The sequence below is a fragment of the Rhodnius prolixus genome, unplaced genomic scaffold (assembly GCF_049639745.1).
Source record: "Rhodnius prolixus isolate KJV_2025 unplaced genomic scaffold, Rpr scaffold_3, whole genome shotgun sequence".
NCBI classification, from domain to species: Eukaryota; Metazoa; Arthropoda; class Insecta; order Hemiptera; family Reduviidae; genus Rhodnius; species Rhodnius prolixus.
The window spans coordinates 10718473-10738652 of NW_027411603.1; the positions used below are offsets into that span (position 1 = coordinate 10718473).

The window sequence follows — 20180 nt, forward strand, 5'->3', positions numbered from 1 at the left end:
TCTAAGATTTTGACTCATTAATGATTTTTCTTTAGATGTGTTTCCCACTTTCAAGTTCTCTTATAAATATTTTCCTTTGATTGTATTGGGCAATATTATTTCATTTTCACTCAAAAGTGAGAAAACAAGCCACAGGATCTGCCACCATAATTTGGCTGCAACTAGCTTGAAGATAGGCTCGTGGAGAAAAGTTTGTACTTATAATTATGAGACTTTTGGCTATTTATAAAGGACGTTTTAAGTTGACATTAGAACCGATCCTTGGCACAACCGTGAATCGAATGTAAACGCTAAAAAGTTTTCTTCGTTTAGTGAAAACTATTTAGTTTACCGATCCTAAGATTACAGAATGAAGAGACTTGCATGCAGTAAGAATAGTACTCAATTATGAATCAAAATGAAGGTTTCCCATTGCGCACTCAATGCGCAAGTAAGGCGAAATTCTTCCACAAGCTGGACGATGAGATATACGAAGGCAATAGATAGATACTGAGCCAATAGGCTCACTCACCTTCTACTTAACTTCAACATTCTCCTTTAATTTATTCAAAATTCATTTAAATTTATTAATTACAATCACTTTTCTAAATAGGCGACCACCGATTAATCCGAGTACTAATGTGAAAGATAGGTAACTAAGCATACGAGATATCAACTTGGCCATATTTTCATGTCGTTTAAAATTTAGGTAGAATTTTTGAACAATAACAGTTTAACAGAATTGTTAAAAACCTAGAATGTAAAAACTTTTAAGCAGAGGTAAAAAAGGAGTTAAATAATTGTATAAAAAGCAAGGTAAGTACATTAAAAAAAATTATTAATATATTTGTACATTTAAAGGACTAGTAAATGCAGGTATACGGTAATAGAAAATATCTCAATAATAAAATCAATGTTTACCATTACAATTTTTTCCCTAGGAACTCTTTCTGTGAGCATATTCCTTTCTCTGTTGTTCTAGCATATTTTCCAGCTGGCAACATTGTTCTAGTGCCGCATCCCTTTGCTTTTGTACTAATCTCAATGTTTCATCTTTTTTGGCTATTGCTTCCTTAACTCTTAAGGCAAAACAGAATGAAACGATTAAGTTAAACCTTAGCATAGGTACTGAATTTAATTCTTTGTAAAACAATAGAAAATAATGAATTTTATAGTTCATTTACTCAAGAAAAATTTTTAGAACTGCACATTTATTATCCTACCTATTGTAAACTTGTTGAAGTTCTCTCTCTTTTTCAGCTTGCAAAGAGCTCAGTGCTTCTTCCCTTCTTAATCTTTCTTCATTTAATTCTCTTTGTAAAGAAGCTACTTGAGCTGAAACTTCATTCCTCGCTTGTGCTCCTCTTTCGTTGGCTTCCCGTTCACAATGATCCAATTGCTTGTGCAAAAATTTATTAATAAATAAATAAAGCAATGTTTTTTTTTCAAAGTTGGGATTTTCCTCATCAGTTACCAATAATATCAGAAAGAGAGTGAACAAAGTGTGAGAACCCATTCTATTAACGAACAGAACAAATGGAAGTTTACAAGCGAAACTTGAAGGCATACCTTGCCCAGGGCTGCCTTAAAAAACAATCTGAAAAAGTTGGAAATAAAATTTAACAGAAGCTCACTGTTAAAGGAGTTCCAGCGGGAGTGAGGACTGAACCTTTGAGATTCTAATCCTAGCAGTACCCGACTCATTCCAAACTAAAAAGTCGGGAGAAAAAATTCACACGATTTTCTCTTAGTACAATTCTGAAGGTTCTACCTATTTTTTCTTTAAACTTAGAAATTAAAAACATATTTGTTATTAAAAGTTCATAATGATACACTGAAATGGCACTTTAGGAAGTACCATCACTCCTTCCCCCACTCCAAGAACTGCCCTAAAAATAATTTTCCAACGAAAATGGCTCAAAAGTTATAAATCTGCTTTTAGGTACTGTAAGTGTGTGTGAATTTCAAGATAATCATAGGAACGATTTTCAAGCATATCTCCGAAAATTGTAAAAACTATTCTGTAAAATATTAGTTCCCCGCTTCAAATCAACAAAAGAGAGTAAGTTTCTTAAATTTACCTGCTTCGTGGTCGCAAGTTGAAATTCCAATTGGGTAATTTGGGTCTTTAACTTTCCAGTAGTTTCCTCATAGTGCTGATTCTCTGCTCTACTCTCTTTCAGCTTCCTTCGCAGTTCAGTCTCAGCAGTTTCTGCCTCTTTTATTTCAAACTCATGCTGCTCCTTTAATCGCCTAATTTTGTCAAGAACACATACAATATTGATCCAAACTATCTAACAATGTCGAGAATTACAAAAGAAAAAAATTTAATTTAAAATTAAGGTAGCTGTTAGGTTCTGAATACATTAACATGTCATTTACTAAAAAACTTCATGACATGATTGATAACTAATCAAACTTATGTCTAAAATCAACTAACGTCAATTTTGTTTGGAGAATTTTTTGTTTTTCTTGAGCATCTTGATCTAATTTTTTAATCACATTCTCTATATGACGGTCACGTTCTTTTTTGCACTGTTCTCTAATCTGCCTCTCTTTTTCGGTCAACGCTGCTGATTGATGACTCAACCACGACTGCCTTTCTTCTTCAGCAGATTCTCGCATTTGTTTTAGCTCCATCTATGTAGAAGATCAATATTATTAGATGAACTTTGATACTCATCGAAATAATCATTACTAAAATTACTGTTTATTGATAATCGGCTAAATTAATTTACAATTGATTTAGAATTCATAATTCGAGATAAATTATAATCGAATAACTAAAAATAAATATACTACTATTATTTCAAAGCTCTGAAGCTTCCGGCTTAATTGAAAATCTTGTTAATGAAGGTGGTCAAAATTTATAGAAACAAGAGATTTTCTCGAAGGATATTCCAGGTTTTTACAGAAATAAGTGTAGGTTGAGTGATTAGGAAATTAGCTTAGCTATAAATAATTGTTCACGATATTGATTAGTTAAAACGAGCGCAGCTTTACTTAAAAATTTTTCTAAAGAATTTCTTCAATGAGGGTCCAGTGACCAAACTTATTTTAACGTTGGCACTGCTGCTTACCTCAAACTTTTTAATGTCAAATGAGAAATCAAATATATTTTTTTATTTCAAAATATCTTTCGAATTTTTTCCACTAATAATCTGTTTAAAAAAAAAAATCTAATACTTCAGCTTCCACATTTAAATTAAACCTCCTTTTTTGGCCTTCCAAAAAAAAGTTGCCAGGCTATTATAATAATGTTTACTCGTACAAAGAAGAAAAATCTGAAATACTAGAAAAAACAAACTCACACACACTCAGTATTAAATAAATAGTACTAACTTGATGTTTATTTTGCATCTCAGTTAAGGTTTCTTGCAGCTGGTTGTGAGCTTCTTGCCACTTCTCTTCGAGCTGTTTTGCTTTTTGAGCTAGATTGCTTTCAGCCTCTCTAGTCAAGCGCTCTTTCTCCTCCCTAACTTCTAACATTAGGCGGCGCCTCTGATCTTGATAACTTCTTTCCAATTCGCTCATTTCATGTTCTAATCTAAAAATAAATATTTAATGAGGAATCATTAAAGAGGTGGAAACCTCTTTTACTTCTAAACTAACAATGTACAAAGAAATTATTTTATTGTTACTTTTTTTTTTAAGTATGAGAAACCTTTAAATACATTAAAGTAATATTCAAGATTAACAAAGCACTTCGGAATTAGCAATTCATTATAAAATGTTTCTTACTTAATATATAACTAACAGACATCCATCACTCACTTATTTCTAGCAGCTTCTCTCTCATCAACAACCGCTTGTTCTCTATCCCTAAGAGCTTGTTCCCTGGATGCAGCTATTCTTCTAGAACAACTTGCATCCATTTCAGCTAATTCTCGTTCATGAGCTCTTCTCATTTCAGCCAGTTCATCTTGATGAGTTCTAGTTAATCGTTCTAGTTCTGGTTCTAAGCCTCGCACGGTCTGCTCCTAACAAAAGCTATTTTACCAATTGCTCCATCACCAGTTCATTGTCATTGATAGGGTTATTTTGCGGAATCAGGGAAGTTTAATAATCTCAATTTTTCAAACCTTGGTTTCGGAAAAAATTGCATCATTTCATAGCTTAAATAAAAGTAAAATACGAAACAGACACTTTTATGCAATCTTCATTGTTACATGAAGTAAATTTATACCACCAATCATGGCGCAAACTGAAAGTTTCTAGAAAAGAATTCATATTAAGTTCAATCTTTAATTCAAATGCGATGATAAATATACTTCACTGAAGCAGATTGCTGGAGGTACCACCCAGATTCTAAACGTCAAGAAAATACTAACTTTAATTTTTTTAGTTTTCTCATCCAACCACTTTTCTCTTCGAACCTTTTCGGCTGCAAGCATTTTTTCTTGTAATTTCTTAAGTTCTACTGCATGTCTTTCTTCCACAGTCTGTAGAGTTTTATTGTGCTTGTTCTCCATTTCTTTCACTATACTTGCACATTGTTCGCCCAGTAATCGTTTTTCTGTAAGCAACTAAAAAAGAAATATTCTAAAGTAAACAAAAAATCATATTTTATCATTTCCTGTCTACATTTGAACATAAATTGCCTATCGTGCTAATTGCTTTAAAATAAAGTACAATGAAAAGGCTTTTTAATTTGCTAACCCATTGCTCATTATTGATTTATTTTTATGTATAGTACATTCCAAGATCAGTTGAGTTCAATAAATTGAGTTCAATAAATGGCCGAACATCACAAAGGAAAATAAATATTTGAGAGCCATCTAATTTCTATTAGAACCTTTGTTAAAAGCTAAGATCAGCACGCTGCTTCAATCGTTAAGTTACAAACATAACGTACACTACAATTTCAGAAAGAGATTATATAGAGAAATCGCTGGCTAAATATTACAAGGTTCTATTTCACCAGAGGCACGTTTAGAGAAAATCAAATTTTTAATTTTTATTCTACTGTTATTAGATAAGTTAGCGCTGCAAAATTGAGTAACTGTTACTTACTAATGTGTAAACTAAAAAACAAAACTGAATAATCCCCATTTCGCCTTACTTAGATTAGATTTAATTAAATATGTTTCATCATACAACTTTGATACTGAAAATGTAACATACAACCTTGTAATATTGAGCCAGCGAAATGTAATTTCACTAATTAAGTCTGAGAGAGAAAACAAAGTTCTTCACAGAAAGTGTAAGAACCGACATTTGTTGAATTTGTTTGTGCGTAGAAGGCACATTTCATACTTGATCAATAAATTGCTGATGCCGCCTGACAATTGCATCTGAATCTGTCTTATTTTTTGATAACTTATTCTGTAGTTCCCGCATCCGTTCTTTAGTTTTGTCTAATATTGTTTCTCTTTCTTCCAATTCGAGGGTTACTGCCATAACACGACGCGCCAGTTCAGCAGAATCAAGAGACATTAACTGACCAAGTCGTCCACTATTTGTTCGGCTAATCAAATTAATATCAGTACTTTTTTTGCATTCCCTAAAATAAAAAAAATAATCTAAAAAAGTCGTATAAAACGATTAAACTTTAATTACACAAAGCTAGTTAAACTTTATTAAAATACTAATTATTAAAGCTCATATTGCCTTACTCATTAGATGCTTTACTTTCCTGTTGAGGTTGGAATTCATCTCTTGGATCTCCTTTATCTAATTCATCAAGATAAGTCAAGATATCCCTGAAATATAAGAGATAGATATTACAAAACTTTGAAAATTGAAGTTGTTGGTTATTGGATTCATATTTACCTAGTTCCTACAGGGGTAACATGACTACAGGCAGAGTTGTTGCCACTCCTTCCAGCAGAAAGGGCTTCCAACTTCACTGAAATCAAATTATCACGATATCACATGGAATTCATGATATCTGGACATCTAAAAAGTATATTTACCTGAGTCTACTTCTTCTTTTTCCAATACTTTTAACATATTTATAATATCATTATAAGTTGAACCAACTCCTTTATCTGCATTTAATTCCTAATATAATTTGCACATAATCAATAGAAAGCATACACAATAATAAGTAACTGCTTCAAAAATCAAATTAAGTAATTATAATGTGTAGACTTACGTTGTTATTTGAAGAACCTATCCACGATAAAATGTCTGCATTATTTAAACCCTCACTCTCGCCATTTTTTGGTAATTGGAACTTGGAAGTGTCGTTACTCTGTTCCACAGTCTTATTCTCGACACCATTACCAATGTACTTTAGAATGCAAGCAGCATTTTCATCTTCCATTATTTTAGAAATAGCTTCGGAATGTTCAGGTCCAATGTCTTCCGGTTCTGACATTAGGCGACTCATAATTTTTGAAGTATTTTCGCATTCTTCAATCATCGTAGCAATGCCACTAGAACTGCTTTCACTTCTGGCGTTGTCATTTATTGTAACTTTCTTTTTTTTATTTTTATTATCTTCTGTTTCATTTAGTTTCAGATATTTATTTAATGTACTACCTAAGTTAGAAGTCAAAATAATTTCAGCGCCTTCGCCTCCTTTAACCCTGGAAACATTAACATCTGTGTCGTTGTTTTTCTCAGGAGTGGTTGGTGCTGTGTCCTCAGTTTCAACAATTGTCTCCATTGTTTGACTTCGTGATGACTTTTTCAAAGATGAGTCAAACTGGGTATTTTCAAATGCATCAAAATGATAATTAGTGGCATAACTGCTCAAATTATTAACTTGGGCTTCAGGGAGGTTTGAGAGAGAGACAAAATCAGTTTCTCCAGAGGGTATACTCCGGCTTATCCCGGCACCTTGATCCAATAAATTTTCCTTTAAGAGTTTTCTGCTTTCTAAAGAGCTTGCACTCAAGCAATGATTATTTTGAATTGATTCTGGAAACCAACGTTGAAATTTTATGTTAATAATATCATCCATGGATTTGTGATTTTTTTTGGATTCTTCAAGACTAGAATCCTGAATCCCAGGTGGTAACGGTGGCTTTGCCGCGAGTCCAGGTTGCAATTTGTTATGTGATCGGAGAACGTCAGTTAAACTTGGAACTGGACTGGGAGTAATAGATATTTCTGACTCATCATCAAATGAACTATCTAGTAAATTTGAGACGGAACCACTAGATTTTCCTACAATAAAGAATATTTGTGAACAAATTGCAGAATGTTATAAAGAATAATAAAAATGACAATTATTTATATTAATGATTCATTACTGTTTTTCATTCCTCTTCTCTCGTTACACCTATCAAATTTTGCAGCCAGCTTTCTTCTTTGAGATCCCTCTCTTGACAGATAATCAGCCGACTGAGGCCGTGTCCACGGCGGAGTTTTTCTGTGACTTTCCTTAAATAAAAAAAAAAGATCCATCATTTTCATATAAACTGCAATCGCATTAGTGAATTTCATACATTAATAAGTAATATACTTCTAGATAAAGTGATGGAGTTGCAGACATTGGACGAAATGCAGTATCTATTCTTGAAGAAGAGCGAGAACTACTGGGACTTGGTCTTGTATGCAATGTAAGCTTTAATGTCAGAAAAAATAAAATAGAATTAATAACAAACAAAAAATTAAAATTGAAAACTGATGTAAACAAAATTTATCTCACCTGCTTTCCATGTACTCTAAAATCAAGTAATGTGTTTTCTTCGTTTTGTTTTCTTTCTTTATCTTTATCAATAAATGGCATCTTATAAAAACTTTACATGTCGAAAATACTCTCCATCTGGGGCGTTTCACTTAAAAAAACACATCATAACATTTTGCCTATTTCATCATACCTTTCGTTGAACCTTTGTTGTGAAAATGGTTGCTAAGGACTTTTTTTCTTAAACCTAAATGAACTGAATTCAAAAATTAGGCTCTGAAGTTTGCAGGAATTCAAATACTTTATTAAAATAAAAAGTCATTTGTAAACAAAAGATTGAAAAATATTTTAGTTCAGATGCGCCAAAAATATCAACGGAAGCGTTTTTCTAAAGTATATACTTTTATTATACCTTGGCTTACTTCTTTTTTAACTTACAAGAAAAAATACTGCTTAAATAAACGAATCTGCATTAAATGTAATTATACATGTAACATCATTGATCTCCTTTATGTATTAGTGTGTCTCTAGTCTCTACCTCTACAGGTAATTTTAATTTCATTAAAATTATTTCTAGACAAGCAAAAATAGGCGTATTCCTGGAGTATAAAAGCAATATTTCAAGATAACTGAAATGATTAAAATTTGAAGCTGATAAATTATCCTCAAGACTGACAATAAATATGAAAGTACATAATAGTTATTTAATTGGAGAAGGTTACAGCATGGTTGTTATTGTTACCAGTGAGCCACAAATGAAATAGGAAAGAACGTTAAGTTTGTGGCCTGGGTCTCCGTTTCGTTTTTTATTATTTTCTTATTTTAAGCTCATATCTTCTTGAAAAATGACGGACGTTTTAGAATATTCAGATATCACTGCAGAGATAAAAGGAGCTATGGTCAGCAATAATAAATAAGTATTTTTTTTATGCTTTTCAGGTTAGTCTTCAGTTTTTTAAACTAATATTTTGGCTAACTTTCAGTGCCCTGGAAGATTGAAATTGACTGATTCCAATATAGTATTCAAGAATAACAGAACAGGTAAAGTGGAACAATTGGCATCAACAGATTTAGAACTCTGCAATTGGCAAAAGTTAGTAGGTACTTGGGGTCTTAGGCTTTTTTTGAAAAATGGATCACTACGGAGATTTACAGGATTCAAGGAGTCGGTAAACACTTACATTAACTTTTTCTTACAAAAACTAATGAGATTAATATTATTTCAGTTTTCATCCAGATTGTAGCATTACTTTTTTGTTGAAATATTAATTTTCGACTTCTTTTCAGGATTTAGAAAAAATTGGAAAATATTTTAAGAGTAAATATTCACAAGAACTCAATGAAAAGGAACTTAGTGTTCGAGGATGGAACTGGGGTACAGCCAAATTTTCTGGTTCTGTGCTTAGTTTTGATGTTAACAATCTAACTGCTTTTGATATTCCTTTGAGCAACGTATCACAATGTACAACCGGCAAAAATGAAGTAACCGTAGAATTTCACCAGGTAAGTGGCTTTTGCAACGGGGTGATTGTTTTTATTTATTCTCTTGAGGTAGAATCTATTCATTGAGATAAGTTACTTGTCATCCTGTTTCTTTTTTTAAGAAGTTCACAATAAGGTATTGATAAATTGATTTTTAACGCTTTATATCTTCTTATCTAAACTAGAACGATGAAGCACCTGTAAGTCTAATGGAGATTAGATTCCACATCCCAGCTACAGAATTGGCCGGTGATGATCCAGTTGAAGCATTCCACAGTCAAGTAATGCAGAAAGCAAGTGTTATTTCTGTATCTGGAGATGCAATTGCTATTTTCAGGGAAATTCAATGTCTTACTCCAAGGTTATTTTATTTTATCTTATTTCGTGTAATGACTGCCCTTTCAAAGAAGAAAATAGATTAACATTGATATTGTTTATATTTATTACAGAGGTCGTTACGATATAAAAATATTTTCATCGTTTTTTCAACTTCATGGTAAAACATTTGATTACAAAATCCCAATGGCTACTGTCCTTCGTTTATTTATTCTTCCTCATAAAGATGGCAGACAAAACTTTTTTGTTGTAAGTAAACTCATATAATTAGCCTAAAAAGATACATGGATTTGTTATACTTTTACGCTGAATATTTTGAAAGTTCAATAATTTAAAATATCTGAATGATTCTTTAAACCTAGCAAGAGCCTTGCAGAGTGTTATGCAACGAATGCTCACAATCCTGCCTTGTAAATGTTAAGATATTCACAATTTCAAAGAAAAATACGATAAACTTTTGAAGGATTAGGAAGAAAATCGTTTCGTAGATAGCTAATGGAAGTCTGATAGCCGACTTTATTTCTCATTTATTCACTTCGCGTCGTAGCTTATCTATCTTAGGAATCAACTTTTTTTGCACCAAAGGCGAACAGTATTAATTAAATTTAGTACAGATGCAGGGCATAAGATGTACCAAAAGGTTAACTTTCTGAAAGTGTTATTTTAAGACATTTGTCTAATCGTAAACATTGCCTCGGTTTTTCATTAACTCGAATTTCCGAAAAGTTTTTTAACTTTTTGAGTTCCTTGTCTTCAATGGCTTTCAACTTTCTTTCCTACTCTATTAGAACTCCGTATCCATCAAATCTCAAATTTTTCTTACCCGTGAACTTCTCCACAGTGTTCATCATGCTCGGTCCTCTCTTAGCAGTGCCTTATTATAGTAATTTCGCTATTATAATCAAGCTTAATTCTCTGCGTTAATAAGTGGCAATGGACATGCTGAATTCTTTCTAGAATTGTTTATTACTCCAGCTTATCCTGATTGATGGTATTTTGGATTTACCGGAAAGTTTGGCCTTTAAGACTGAAACTTATTAATAAAGGAAATAAAGAAAAGGAAAGTTATTCACAAAGGAAAATTTAAATATCTTATTCTAGATTTAACTGTTCAACCGAAACAAATGAGGAGAGATTAAAACCAATTCTCATTAAATTTCTACTAATTTAAATAACAATAAATATATGGTATTATTTTAAAAACTTTCAGGTTAGTTTAGACCCACCCATTAAACAAGGTCAGACAAGATACCATTATCTAGTTTTTCTTTTTGGTCAAGATGAAGAAACTTCTTTAGAACTTCCTTTCACTGAGTATGCAATTCATTCAATTGTATTCATTAAAAACTTAGTTTTAGATCTTTGCGTTTTGATTAAAGGTTATTTTTTCAGGACGGAATTAAATGAGAAGTATGAAGGAAAGCTAAGCAAAGAATTATCAGGTCCAACGCATGAAGTGATAAGTAAAATAATGAAAGTACTTGTAAATAGAAAAATAACTGTCCCCAGCGGTTTTATAGGGTGATTAATTTTGCTCTAAAAATTTTATCAAAAGATCTATTTATTTATGTATTATTAATTTTAATTTTAAAATTCCATTTTAATTTTTTGTATACAGGCATTCAGGAACTCCAGCGGTAGGTTGTTCTTACAAAGCGGCCGCAGGATACATGTACCCTCTAGAGAGGGGTTTCATTTATATACATAAACCTCCACTTCATATTAGATTTGACGAGATTTCAAGCGTAAACTTCGCCAGAAGTGGTGGTAGTACCAGGTACGTTTCACATATCATAAAGTCATGAGTTTAAGAGAACAATTAAGTTTAAGCGACTGAGAATAAATAACCAATAATTTAATATGATACTCCTCTCATAGATACATATATCATAGATAGATAAGATACATAGATTGATAGCCTAGGAATGATCTGATAATATGATATTAGTACCAAATTTAAGTATTTTAGAATAATTTATTTATATAGAGAAGTTTTCGGCTTGTGGAGACTATCTAAGAAAAATCTAGAATAATTCTAGTTTACTATAAATTGGAAAAAAAGGCTGTCATTACAAATGGAAATGAAGTCAATGTGAGTAATAGTAACCGGAAGACTTCTAGCCTTTGCAGAAAGCTCTGAGCTTTACCCAACTATCTACAGAAGTCACCTTGATATTTTTTAGGGACTTCCGGCTTTTCAGGCCACCCATTTAGCTACTACTCTTCATTCATCATCTTATGGATTTTTTAAATTATATGTGGTTAAGTTCTTATAGTTTTTCTAGAATTCAATTGATTCTCCTGGGAGATTTAAGATCTGTTACTATAAACTGTTGTCGATTGGTTTTATTATTTTCAATAGTATCTAATAGAAAAGTAAATCAAGATTGGCAAGAATTATTTTTGAAAAACATTACAACGGAGTTGAAAATTTCTTTCGGCCCAATGACCCCTTCAGTTTTCAGAATAGGTACAAATGACTGCAGATTTAACGAATGACTGGGAGCTTTATGCATAGTTAATTATGTAGAATAATGTTTTTTCCTTCAGACGCTGTATTCAAAATGATTCCATCGATTTAAGAAAAGTAAAATTTTAGTAAATTAACTTTGAGCATATTTTTCTGGAATCATATTGTACAAAAAACTAGTCTAGTTAAACTAGTTGGACTAGTTTTTTATCATAATTAGGATGTTTTATGACTTAAAATTTATTTTATCTTTCCAGATCATTTGATTTTGAAATTGAACTGAAAAGCGGTGTAGTTCATACCTTCAGCAGTATTGAAAAAGAAGAATATGGCAAACTATTCGATTTTATTACTGTTAAGAAATTACGAGTGAAGAACAAGAAATCTGTAAGCACTTTTTTAACAAATAAAATTCTTCATTTAATTCGAGTAATCTGAATTGTGGGTATATTCAGTAATTTTCTATTGAAGGATAAACCAACTTACGGTGCAGATGACTTTGGTGATAGTGATGATGAGAAAGAGCCTGATGCCTATCTAGCTAGAGTTAAGAGGGAAGCTGAAGAACGCGCGGAACAAGAAGGAGGAAGTTCTGAGGATGAAAGTACTGACGAGGACTTCAAGCCTCAGGAACAAGAATCAGATGTGGCTGAAGAGTAAGAATCTTTTCTATGACTTTTTTCTACTTTGATAATTGGGATCGAGTGTGTGTGTGTGTGTGTGTGTGTCATAGTTTTAGATTGAGTTCACAAAGCAGGAATTAAAAACCCTTATCCTACCGGACAGTTTTAATAATAGTAGCGCCTAAAAAATATATTGTAAAATGTAATGATTTTGTTGTTGTTGTTATTCACTAAAGGCTTCATATATATTATAGCAAATACTGTTGGTGGCATTCCATCTTCGAATTCCTTGAAGCGATAGATCAGTCACTTGATAACAGGTTTCTTCGTGTATTCAGTTTTCCAGTTACAGTTTGAAGACATTTTTATTCCGATTCGGGCGTAGAAATCCCCAAAATGTTATAATTAATATTATTTTATAATCTTAATCTAGCAATTCATCAATTTTATTAGCCTTTTCTAATGTTCTGTAAAATTAATCTTTTTCTTCCTTTTCTATGTCAATCAATTCGGTATTATGTCTTGGCGTAATAAGCAAAAGCTATCATTAACAGTATTATCTGTCTTTATCTAGTACATTCTTTCCCCAAACAGAGTCAAAATATTACATACAAAGTTCCCATCTTTTTATCAGAGTATTATCTTTACAAACTTTATTAGCAATAAATTTCTTTAAGGTATGACTCAAACCCATCTTCAACGGATTCGGATGAAGATTCTGACGCTTCAGGAGGAGGAGGAGGTAGTGGTGATGACGGCGAAAAGAAAGAAAAGAAAAAGAAGAAAGAAAAGAAAGAGAAAAAGAAGAAAACTATTACTATTGTAAGTATACGTACTAGATTTTTTTATTGGCGTAAACATTTAATTCTCTTTAAAAGATTTATAGTGACCGTAGATTTTTGGGTGTCACTCGCTTCAACTAATGTGACAATAAATAATAACATTGCATCAATGAAACTGACTTTTTTTAAATAAGGGTAAATATTATTTTTAAACAAATGATTTCCCTCAAGTCGCTGATTACCCTTGGCGACGACTGTTCTAAGGTTAGCCCTAGGAGACGTTGAAGTGGGAAGGTAGTTAATCACGGCCAGCGTGAGACTTACAGTACTTCCCACTTAGCCTCTGCTGATCAAGGCAATTGGTACACCTCTAGGTCTTACCTATCATGGATTTTTGACCCAAAATAGGCTGTTTCCATGGTGACTCAATATGATCTTTTGATTTTTTTTTTTTAAGATTTTTCTATACCAACGCTCAGCCAGAAAGCATCTTCACAAGGAAACAATATTGTTTTGTTTTCCAGTCCCTGCGAAACTTTGAAAAGAGAGAAGAATCGGCTTCTTAAATGAATTGCTACCCTTAACTTGGTTATGAAACGTTTGCACACTGTCTTTGTCTTTTTGAGACCAGAGAAGATGGTATGCCAAAACGATGGTGGAAAAGCCTCATCTGATGCCAAGAGGATTTCTCCTACTAGATCCTTAAGGGCTTAGTAGCTTTCTTTACTGCGGTACCTGGGGGATTAGGACCTACTTCAGATCTAACCAAATTTACCTGAATTTAGAGTACATAAATTCAATGAATATGATTTGTTAAAATTATTGTTAGATCCGCAGTGCTGAATAAAGTTAAAAAAATAGGAAGAGCTTACCGTTTCTATAATTCTTAAACAGGATTCAACTTCATAATAATATAAATTTTTCTAATGCTAATAAGGTTTTGAGAACGTTCGCAGTTCTCTCTCCTTAAGTAAGTCTTTAATTGTACTCGAATCTCAGAGCAACAATAAATTTATCTTAAAATTTTGAACAATCATTGCCGGAAAAAGAACTTTTCAAACATTTTTCTTTATTAAATTCAATAAATTTTGAATTATATCCGGATATGCCGTCAGAAATCGATCATTCACTGTCTCCAGCAAAGTGTAGGCCACTTTAAGGGATAGATGGTAGAAAAAAGTTTAGTGTGTAATTACGTGTTTAGCGTTTTAATTTCTTAAGTCGGTTTAATAGAAATGGTAGTGTTGTTTCTCTTTGAATTTTACATATGGTAACATAATGTATTTTTATTGCTAGCTTCATATCCACCTAAAAATCGTAAGTTCAGAATCATTCCTCAAAAATCGCCCTAACTTTTAACACTAACTAGTTGATTTAACACTAATTGTTAACTGTTGGATATATATGTTCCCACAAAGATGTAAATATTCCTTACTGGACTCGTACTTGTGACGGATAAGGGTAGTCAGTAAGGTTTAACTAAGCTATTTTTAAAATATACATGTGAATTGTTATTTTTCTAACAACATATTTAAATAAATACAGATCGCGATTAAAACAATAGCCCCAATTTTTTTAAAAATGATTCGTTAAGAATGCAATGAAATTTAGAGATCATCCGTGGGTTCAGGTTAGAAAAGTGTAGTTAATAAAGTAGGTTGGTTGTCGTTAGGAACGGCTTTTGGAACGTTAGTTTGTTGTGTTCTCTACATTAACAGTAGAGAGTACTTAATGTTAAAGTTGTAAACTTATCTTTTAAATTTAGTCTCAAGGAACATTATTATGTTATAATGTAGAGCTTCTTCATCTTGTTCTTCTATTCCATAGGAAATTTTTATAAATAATTATTACAAAATTATGTTCGTTTTTATCTCTCACGAGGAATACCATCTCTAAAATGGTCAGGCTTTTTCATCAGTACCTAATATAAAAAAAAATCAAATAAAGTATTGTGCACTTAAGTAAGCTATTTATTGCTTATAAATAAGTCTTACTAAATCGCTATAAAGTGAAGGTTAGCAAAATTTTAATCTTGTAAGTAGATGGTTGATTAATGTTAAGATTCAATTGGATTATTTATAAAACATATTTTTCGTGGGAAGTTTCTTCCTTTTCAGATTCCAAGCCTTTATTTAAATGTAGGGAGGCATTGATTAAATATTTTTAAATTTTATTTACTGTTTATATTTAACCGTCCTAACTAATTTGTGCCAATCATTTAAATAAAAATCATTTCAATTAATTTTATTCTAATTTTTAGTCAGAAAAGCCAAGAAAACGACGTGAGAAAAAAGAAAAAGACTCAAACAAGCCTAAACGAGCACCTACCGCTTATATGTTATGGCTAAATGAAAACAGGGAGAAAATAAAGCAAGATAACCCAGGAATATCCTTCACAGATATTGCCAAGAAAGGAGGAGAATTGTGGAAAAAACTTGAAGACAAATCGGTAAGATATTATAAATTCTTCAGAGAAGTGATTTTGAAATTCTTTCTTATCGAAATTCCGTCCTTTGATATTTCTTCAATTGTTTCCTCAACTAGTAGGCTTTAGAGTTCTTAAAGAAATCTCGCTGGGTAAAAGTAATCTTCTTTCATCCTCTAGCTATATCATAAGATTAGAAACATAGAACTCTAAAGTTATTCTTGGCCGACATCTACTAATAATCAGGTGAAATGGCAGGTGCATAGAATAGCCACTTTCAGCATCTTAATTATGAATCCTCTGTCTTCCCTAATTTGCTAAAACTTTGTATACGAGGGTCGTTTGAAAAGTCCGTGCAAAAATAAAAACTACTTAATTTTTTGGGGTAAACCTTTTTTATTTTTCAACATAGTCTCCTTTTAGGCTTATGCACTTCGTCCAACGCTTGCTCTAGTTTGTTGATCCCTTCCGAATAATAGGATTTGTCCAAGTCTGAAAAATAGCCATTCGTTTCTGCAATCACCTCCTCGTTTGAATAAAATCTTTTTCCCGCCAGCCATTTCTTCATATTGGGAAACAAATAGTAGTCCGAGGGAGCCAAGTCTGGAGAATAGGGGGGATGTGAAACGAGTTGGAACCCTATTTCCATTAATTTTGCGACCACAATTGCTGAGGTGTGAGCTGGTGCGTTGTCGTGATGGAAAAGGACTTTTTTGTGGGCCAATCGTGGGCGTTTTTCTTGCAGCTCGGTTTTCAAACGGTCCAATAACGATGAATAATATGCACCTGTAATAGTTTTACCCTTTTCCAGATAGATAGAGGATTATTTCTTGCGAATCCCAAAAGACAGTCGCCATAATCTTTCCGGCCGAAGGAACGGTCTTCGCCTTTTTTGGCGCAGATTCCCCCTTGGTAACCCATTATTTAGATTGTTCTTTGGTCTCAGGAGTGTAGTGATGTATCCATGTTTCATCCACAGTGACGAAACGACGCTTAAAGTCCTGCGGATTCTTCTGGAACAGCTGCAAACCGTCCTTGCAACACTTCACACGATTTCGTTTTTGGTCAAGCGTGAACAATCGCGGCACCCATCTTGCGGATAGCTTTGTCATGTCCAAATGTTGATGCAAAATATTATGTACCCGTTCATTCGAGATGCGCACAGAACTAGCAATCTCACGCACCTTCACTCTTCTGTCATCCATCACCATATCATGGATTTTATCAATGATTTCTGGAGTAGTAACCTCAACAGGGCGTCCAGAACGTTCAGCGTCACTTGTGCCCATATGGCCACTCCGAAAATTTTGAAACCACTTATAAACTGTTCTAATCGAAGGTGCAGAGTCACCATAATGTTTATCAAGCTTCTCTTTAGTCTCCTGAGGCGTTTTGCCTTTCATAAAGTAGTGTTTAATCAACACACGAAATTCTTTTTCGCCCATTTTTTGAAAATCACTCGACTTCCTCGATTCAAACGAATGCCAAACACAAAGAAATAGACCGATCTGGCTGAAACTTGGTGTGTGTTCTTCCAAGAGATGCTACTAACTAAACATAACCTCGATACGCGCCAGTAGTACTATCTCTCTGACTTTGCACGGACTTTTCAAACGACCCTCGTACATATAAGCTATGAACAGATTCTTTTAATTATCATAAGTAGATTAACAACTTAAATGTAATTTAGAAGGCACATTAAATTGACTTTTAATAGAATGTACCTCCGATCATTGATTGTTACAGGAATGGGAAAAGAAAGCAGCAAAAATGAAAGACGAATATATGGAAGCTATGAGTGAATATAAGGCCACTGCCAAAGAGAAAGCTAAAGCCGAGAGTGGTAATGCAAAGAAGAAGCAGCCCACTAAGCCAAGTAAACCAACAAATCTTTCACCAGTGAAATCCGGTTCGGGAGGTGCTTACATTTCCAAAGAGTTTATAGAGGATTCAGATTCATCTGATTCAGACAATGATAAGGTATGGTGAACTGTAAGGCATTTTTACTTTTTCCATTTACGTTTTAGTTTTTAATTTTTCTTATTCCTCGTAGTCAAAATTTGCTATCGATCAGATTTTCAATTTTATGTTTATCAGAAATAATCATGTAAAGGTTCCCTAAATATCTGTAGACCGGTACTGCCGCGTTTTTTTCTCTTTTATTTAAATTTTCAACTGCAACAAATGTAGCCACAAGCAAATGAGATATAAGAAAAATATCAGGAATATTGATCGGAGAAGGTACCGAGTAGTGTCACTCCATTATTGTGAATATACATAATACTATACTGCTCTTATGATGAGAGTAGATCGCGAGGCCATCTTCTCTTCAATTTTCTTGGAGGATCACATGATATAACTTTTAAATCAAAAATCTCTGAGACTTTTCTGTACGAGTTGGGAGTTAAGCTTCTACCTTATGAAGCCATGTCCTTGTAAATTACGGAAGAACTGCTCTTTACTAATAGAATTTATAGTGATTTTCTCAGCTTCAACTTAAACTTTGTAATCGCCGTCACTATTATTCAATATTACCCTCAATATTTTCTAATTTAAGACCTGGCAACATTTGAGGTCATTGGCTGAAGCTTTTCCAGTTTACTGCCAGCTCCAGACAATGTTCTTTCGTTAAGGGCCGGCAGCTTGATTCGAACCAAGATCTCCGCGTAGAAAATCAGTTCATTAACCAATGAGCTAATTCCATCGATTTCGCTATCATGATGTACATTCAAATGATTTGAATTTTTCTTCCAAGAAAGTTAACGGAATTCTTAGTGAAGGTTAAGCCCCTCGTAACACCTGATTATATTTATGAGTGACTAACTAATAAGAGTGAGTAGGAATTATATCAGTCCGCCAGAAGGCGCCCGTACAGAACTATTTTCGTGCTTCTATAATTTTCAAGACACTCGCCCAACATATATTAGGCTAGCCACTTCGATTTTAAACTTCTTTTTTTTAAAGAATATATATAAATGGGGTTCTGTAGGAGCTTCTTACAGCGGAGGTTGCTAATTAAGCGAACTTTACAGAATTGAATCAGACTCATTATATTGAATTGCAGTGTGAGGAAGTGAAAGTGTACAAGATTATTTCTGCTATTTTATAATTCCAAAATTTGTCTTTTTTTTTTTTTAAGAAACCTTCAGTGAAAAGTGAAACTGGCAAATCAGAGGCAGACGATAAGGATAAAAGTAAAAAACAAAAGGAGAAAGTGAAGAAAGAGAAATCATCTGTTGACGATAGCGAAGAGGAAGAAAAAGAATTGTCTAAAGATACGGATGGGGAAGCCGATGACAGTGGGGAAAATAAAAAGAAAACAAAAACGAAGAATCATTCAAAAACATCAAAAAGAAAGGCTGACTCCGACGAAGAAAATAGTAAAAAGAAAAAGAAAAAAGAAAAAGCGAAAAGAAAATCGATTAGTGAAGAAGAAGATTTATCTGAAGAAATACTGAGTACCCCTACAGCTTCTAGTGCTTCTGAAGATAGCGATTAATTTACATTTCAGTTTGTTTTTAATAAAAATTTAGGAATAAACTTCACACTTTTTTTTCAATTCTATCTTCGACTTTATTTAAAAAATAAATACATGTTATCAAATTATATAAATGCTTCTGTATTCTACTTTTCATCAAACAGGTAGATTTTATTTTCTATATTAATTTCTTTATAGTATTTATAAAAATAATAAAAACCAAATTAAAGCTCAAATATAAAGCAACAAGGTAATATGCATTTAAAAACATAAATAAATAATTATGAAATCCAAATAAATATTGGCAAGCAAAGAAAATCATTTCCATTTTCTTAAATTAGGAACAGAAAATTGTGTGGAAGATCTACACATTTACATAATAAATGTGAACTTAACATCTAAAATATTTTAAAACCAATAATTTAGATATCCAGAAATAGCCAAGAAATCAAAATAATAATTTCAAGACAAAAAGTTCAATTATTAATCTATTCTTTAGGAGGTAAGATATTAAGATAAAATAATAAATAAATTAAAAATAATTTTTTTTAATGAAAATTATCGCACAGCCTTTTCCTTAAGCTGAACGCCAACCATTGATGATTCAATGATGTTACCATTAAGGAAAAGGAGGCTAAATATATTCTATGCTCGTGCAAATATGTTATTAAGTAGTTAGGAACAGTTACGGTTACTGGTTCTTATTGCCGTGATGGAACAAACTAGTAGAAGACATACGTCTCAATGCCCTAACGAATAAATTATCAATATCTGCGCTATTTTTATCTAGCGAACGCTATGATTCAATTGGAAAAGAAATAAAATGCATAATAAAAAAAATAAATTTGTAAATATTTTGAAATGGAACAATAACTTACTAATATAAAAATTGCGTAATTAATTCCTATAACTATAAAGTTTTTACTTTAGGTACATAAATTATTCAAACATCAAAAAGTATTGTAAACCTGTTGGCTTGATTTTATGCATAAAGCAGAGAAATCATAAGATTTATTTCCCCCCCCC

At 32.5% G+C, this 20180-nt stretch overlaps 2 protein-coding genes across 3 annotated transcripts in view; one reads left to right on the forward strand and one right to left on the reverse strand.

Moving 5' to 3' along the window:
• Positions 1-8237, reverse strand: part of dila (centrosomal protein dilatory) — a 9447-nt gene extending 1210 nt beyond the window's left edge. The window contains exons 1-16 of one of the 2 annotated variants that reach the window (XM_074125981.1): positions 7997-8137; positions 7580-7814; positions 7394-7495; positions 7182-7311; positions 6077-7095; positions 5895-5982; positions 5752-5827; positions 5595-5681; positions 5236-5482; positions 4311-4505; positions 3754-3959; positions 3322-3526; positions 2420-2619; positions 2061-2232; positions 1203-1378; positions 901-1058 (exon numbers count right to left, since the gene is read on the reverse strand). In XM_074125981.1, the coding sequence (XP_073982082.1) occupies positions 917-1058; positions 1203-1378; positions 2061-2232; positions 2420-2619; positions 3322-3526; positions 3754-3959; positions 4311-4505; positions 5236-5482; positions 5595-5681; positions 5752-5827; positions 5895-5982; positions 6077-7095; positions 7182-7311; positions 7394-7495; positions 7580-7660 (3126 nt within the window). In that variant the 5' untranslated portion in view covers positions 7661-7814; positions 7997-8137 and the 3' untranslated portion in view covers positions 901-916. Of the gene's footprint in view, positions 1-900; positions 1059-1202; positions 1379-2060; positions 2233-2419; positions 2620-3321; positions 3527-3753; positions 3960-4310; positions 4506-5235; positions 5483-5594; positions 5682-5751; positions 5828-5894; positions 5983-6076; positions 7096-7181; positions 7312-7393; positions 7496-7579 lie in introns of both variants that reach the window. The other variant, XM_074125982.1, reaches the window with a different exon arrangement.
• A 34-nt stretch (positions 8238-8271) lies between these two features.
• On the forward strand, positions 8272-19240 carry Ssrp (structure specific recognition protein). Its single transcript, XM_074125984.1, has 14 exons — positions 8272-8457; positions 8542-8727; positions 8846-9061; positions 9226-9401; positions 9490-9625; positions 10587-10690; positions 10769-10897; positions 10995-11153; positions 12104-12233; positions 12318-12502; positions 13147-13291; positions 15512-15700; positions 17423-17656; positions 18816-19240. Exons 1-14 carry the CDS (start codon positions 8404-8406, stop codon positions 19173-19175), a joined length of 2403 nt encoding a protein of 800 aa, XP_073982085.1. The 5' UTR covers positions 8272-8403; the 3' UTR covers positions 19176-19240.
• Positions 19241-20180: the final 940 nt, after the last annotated feature.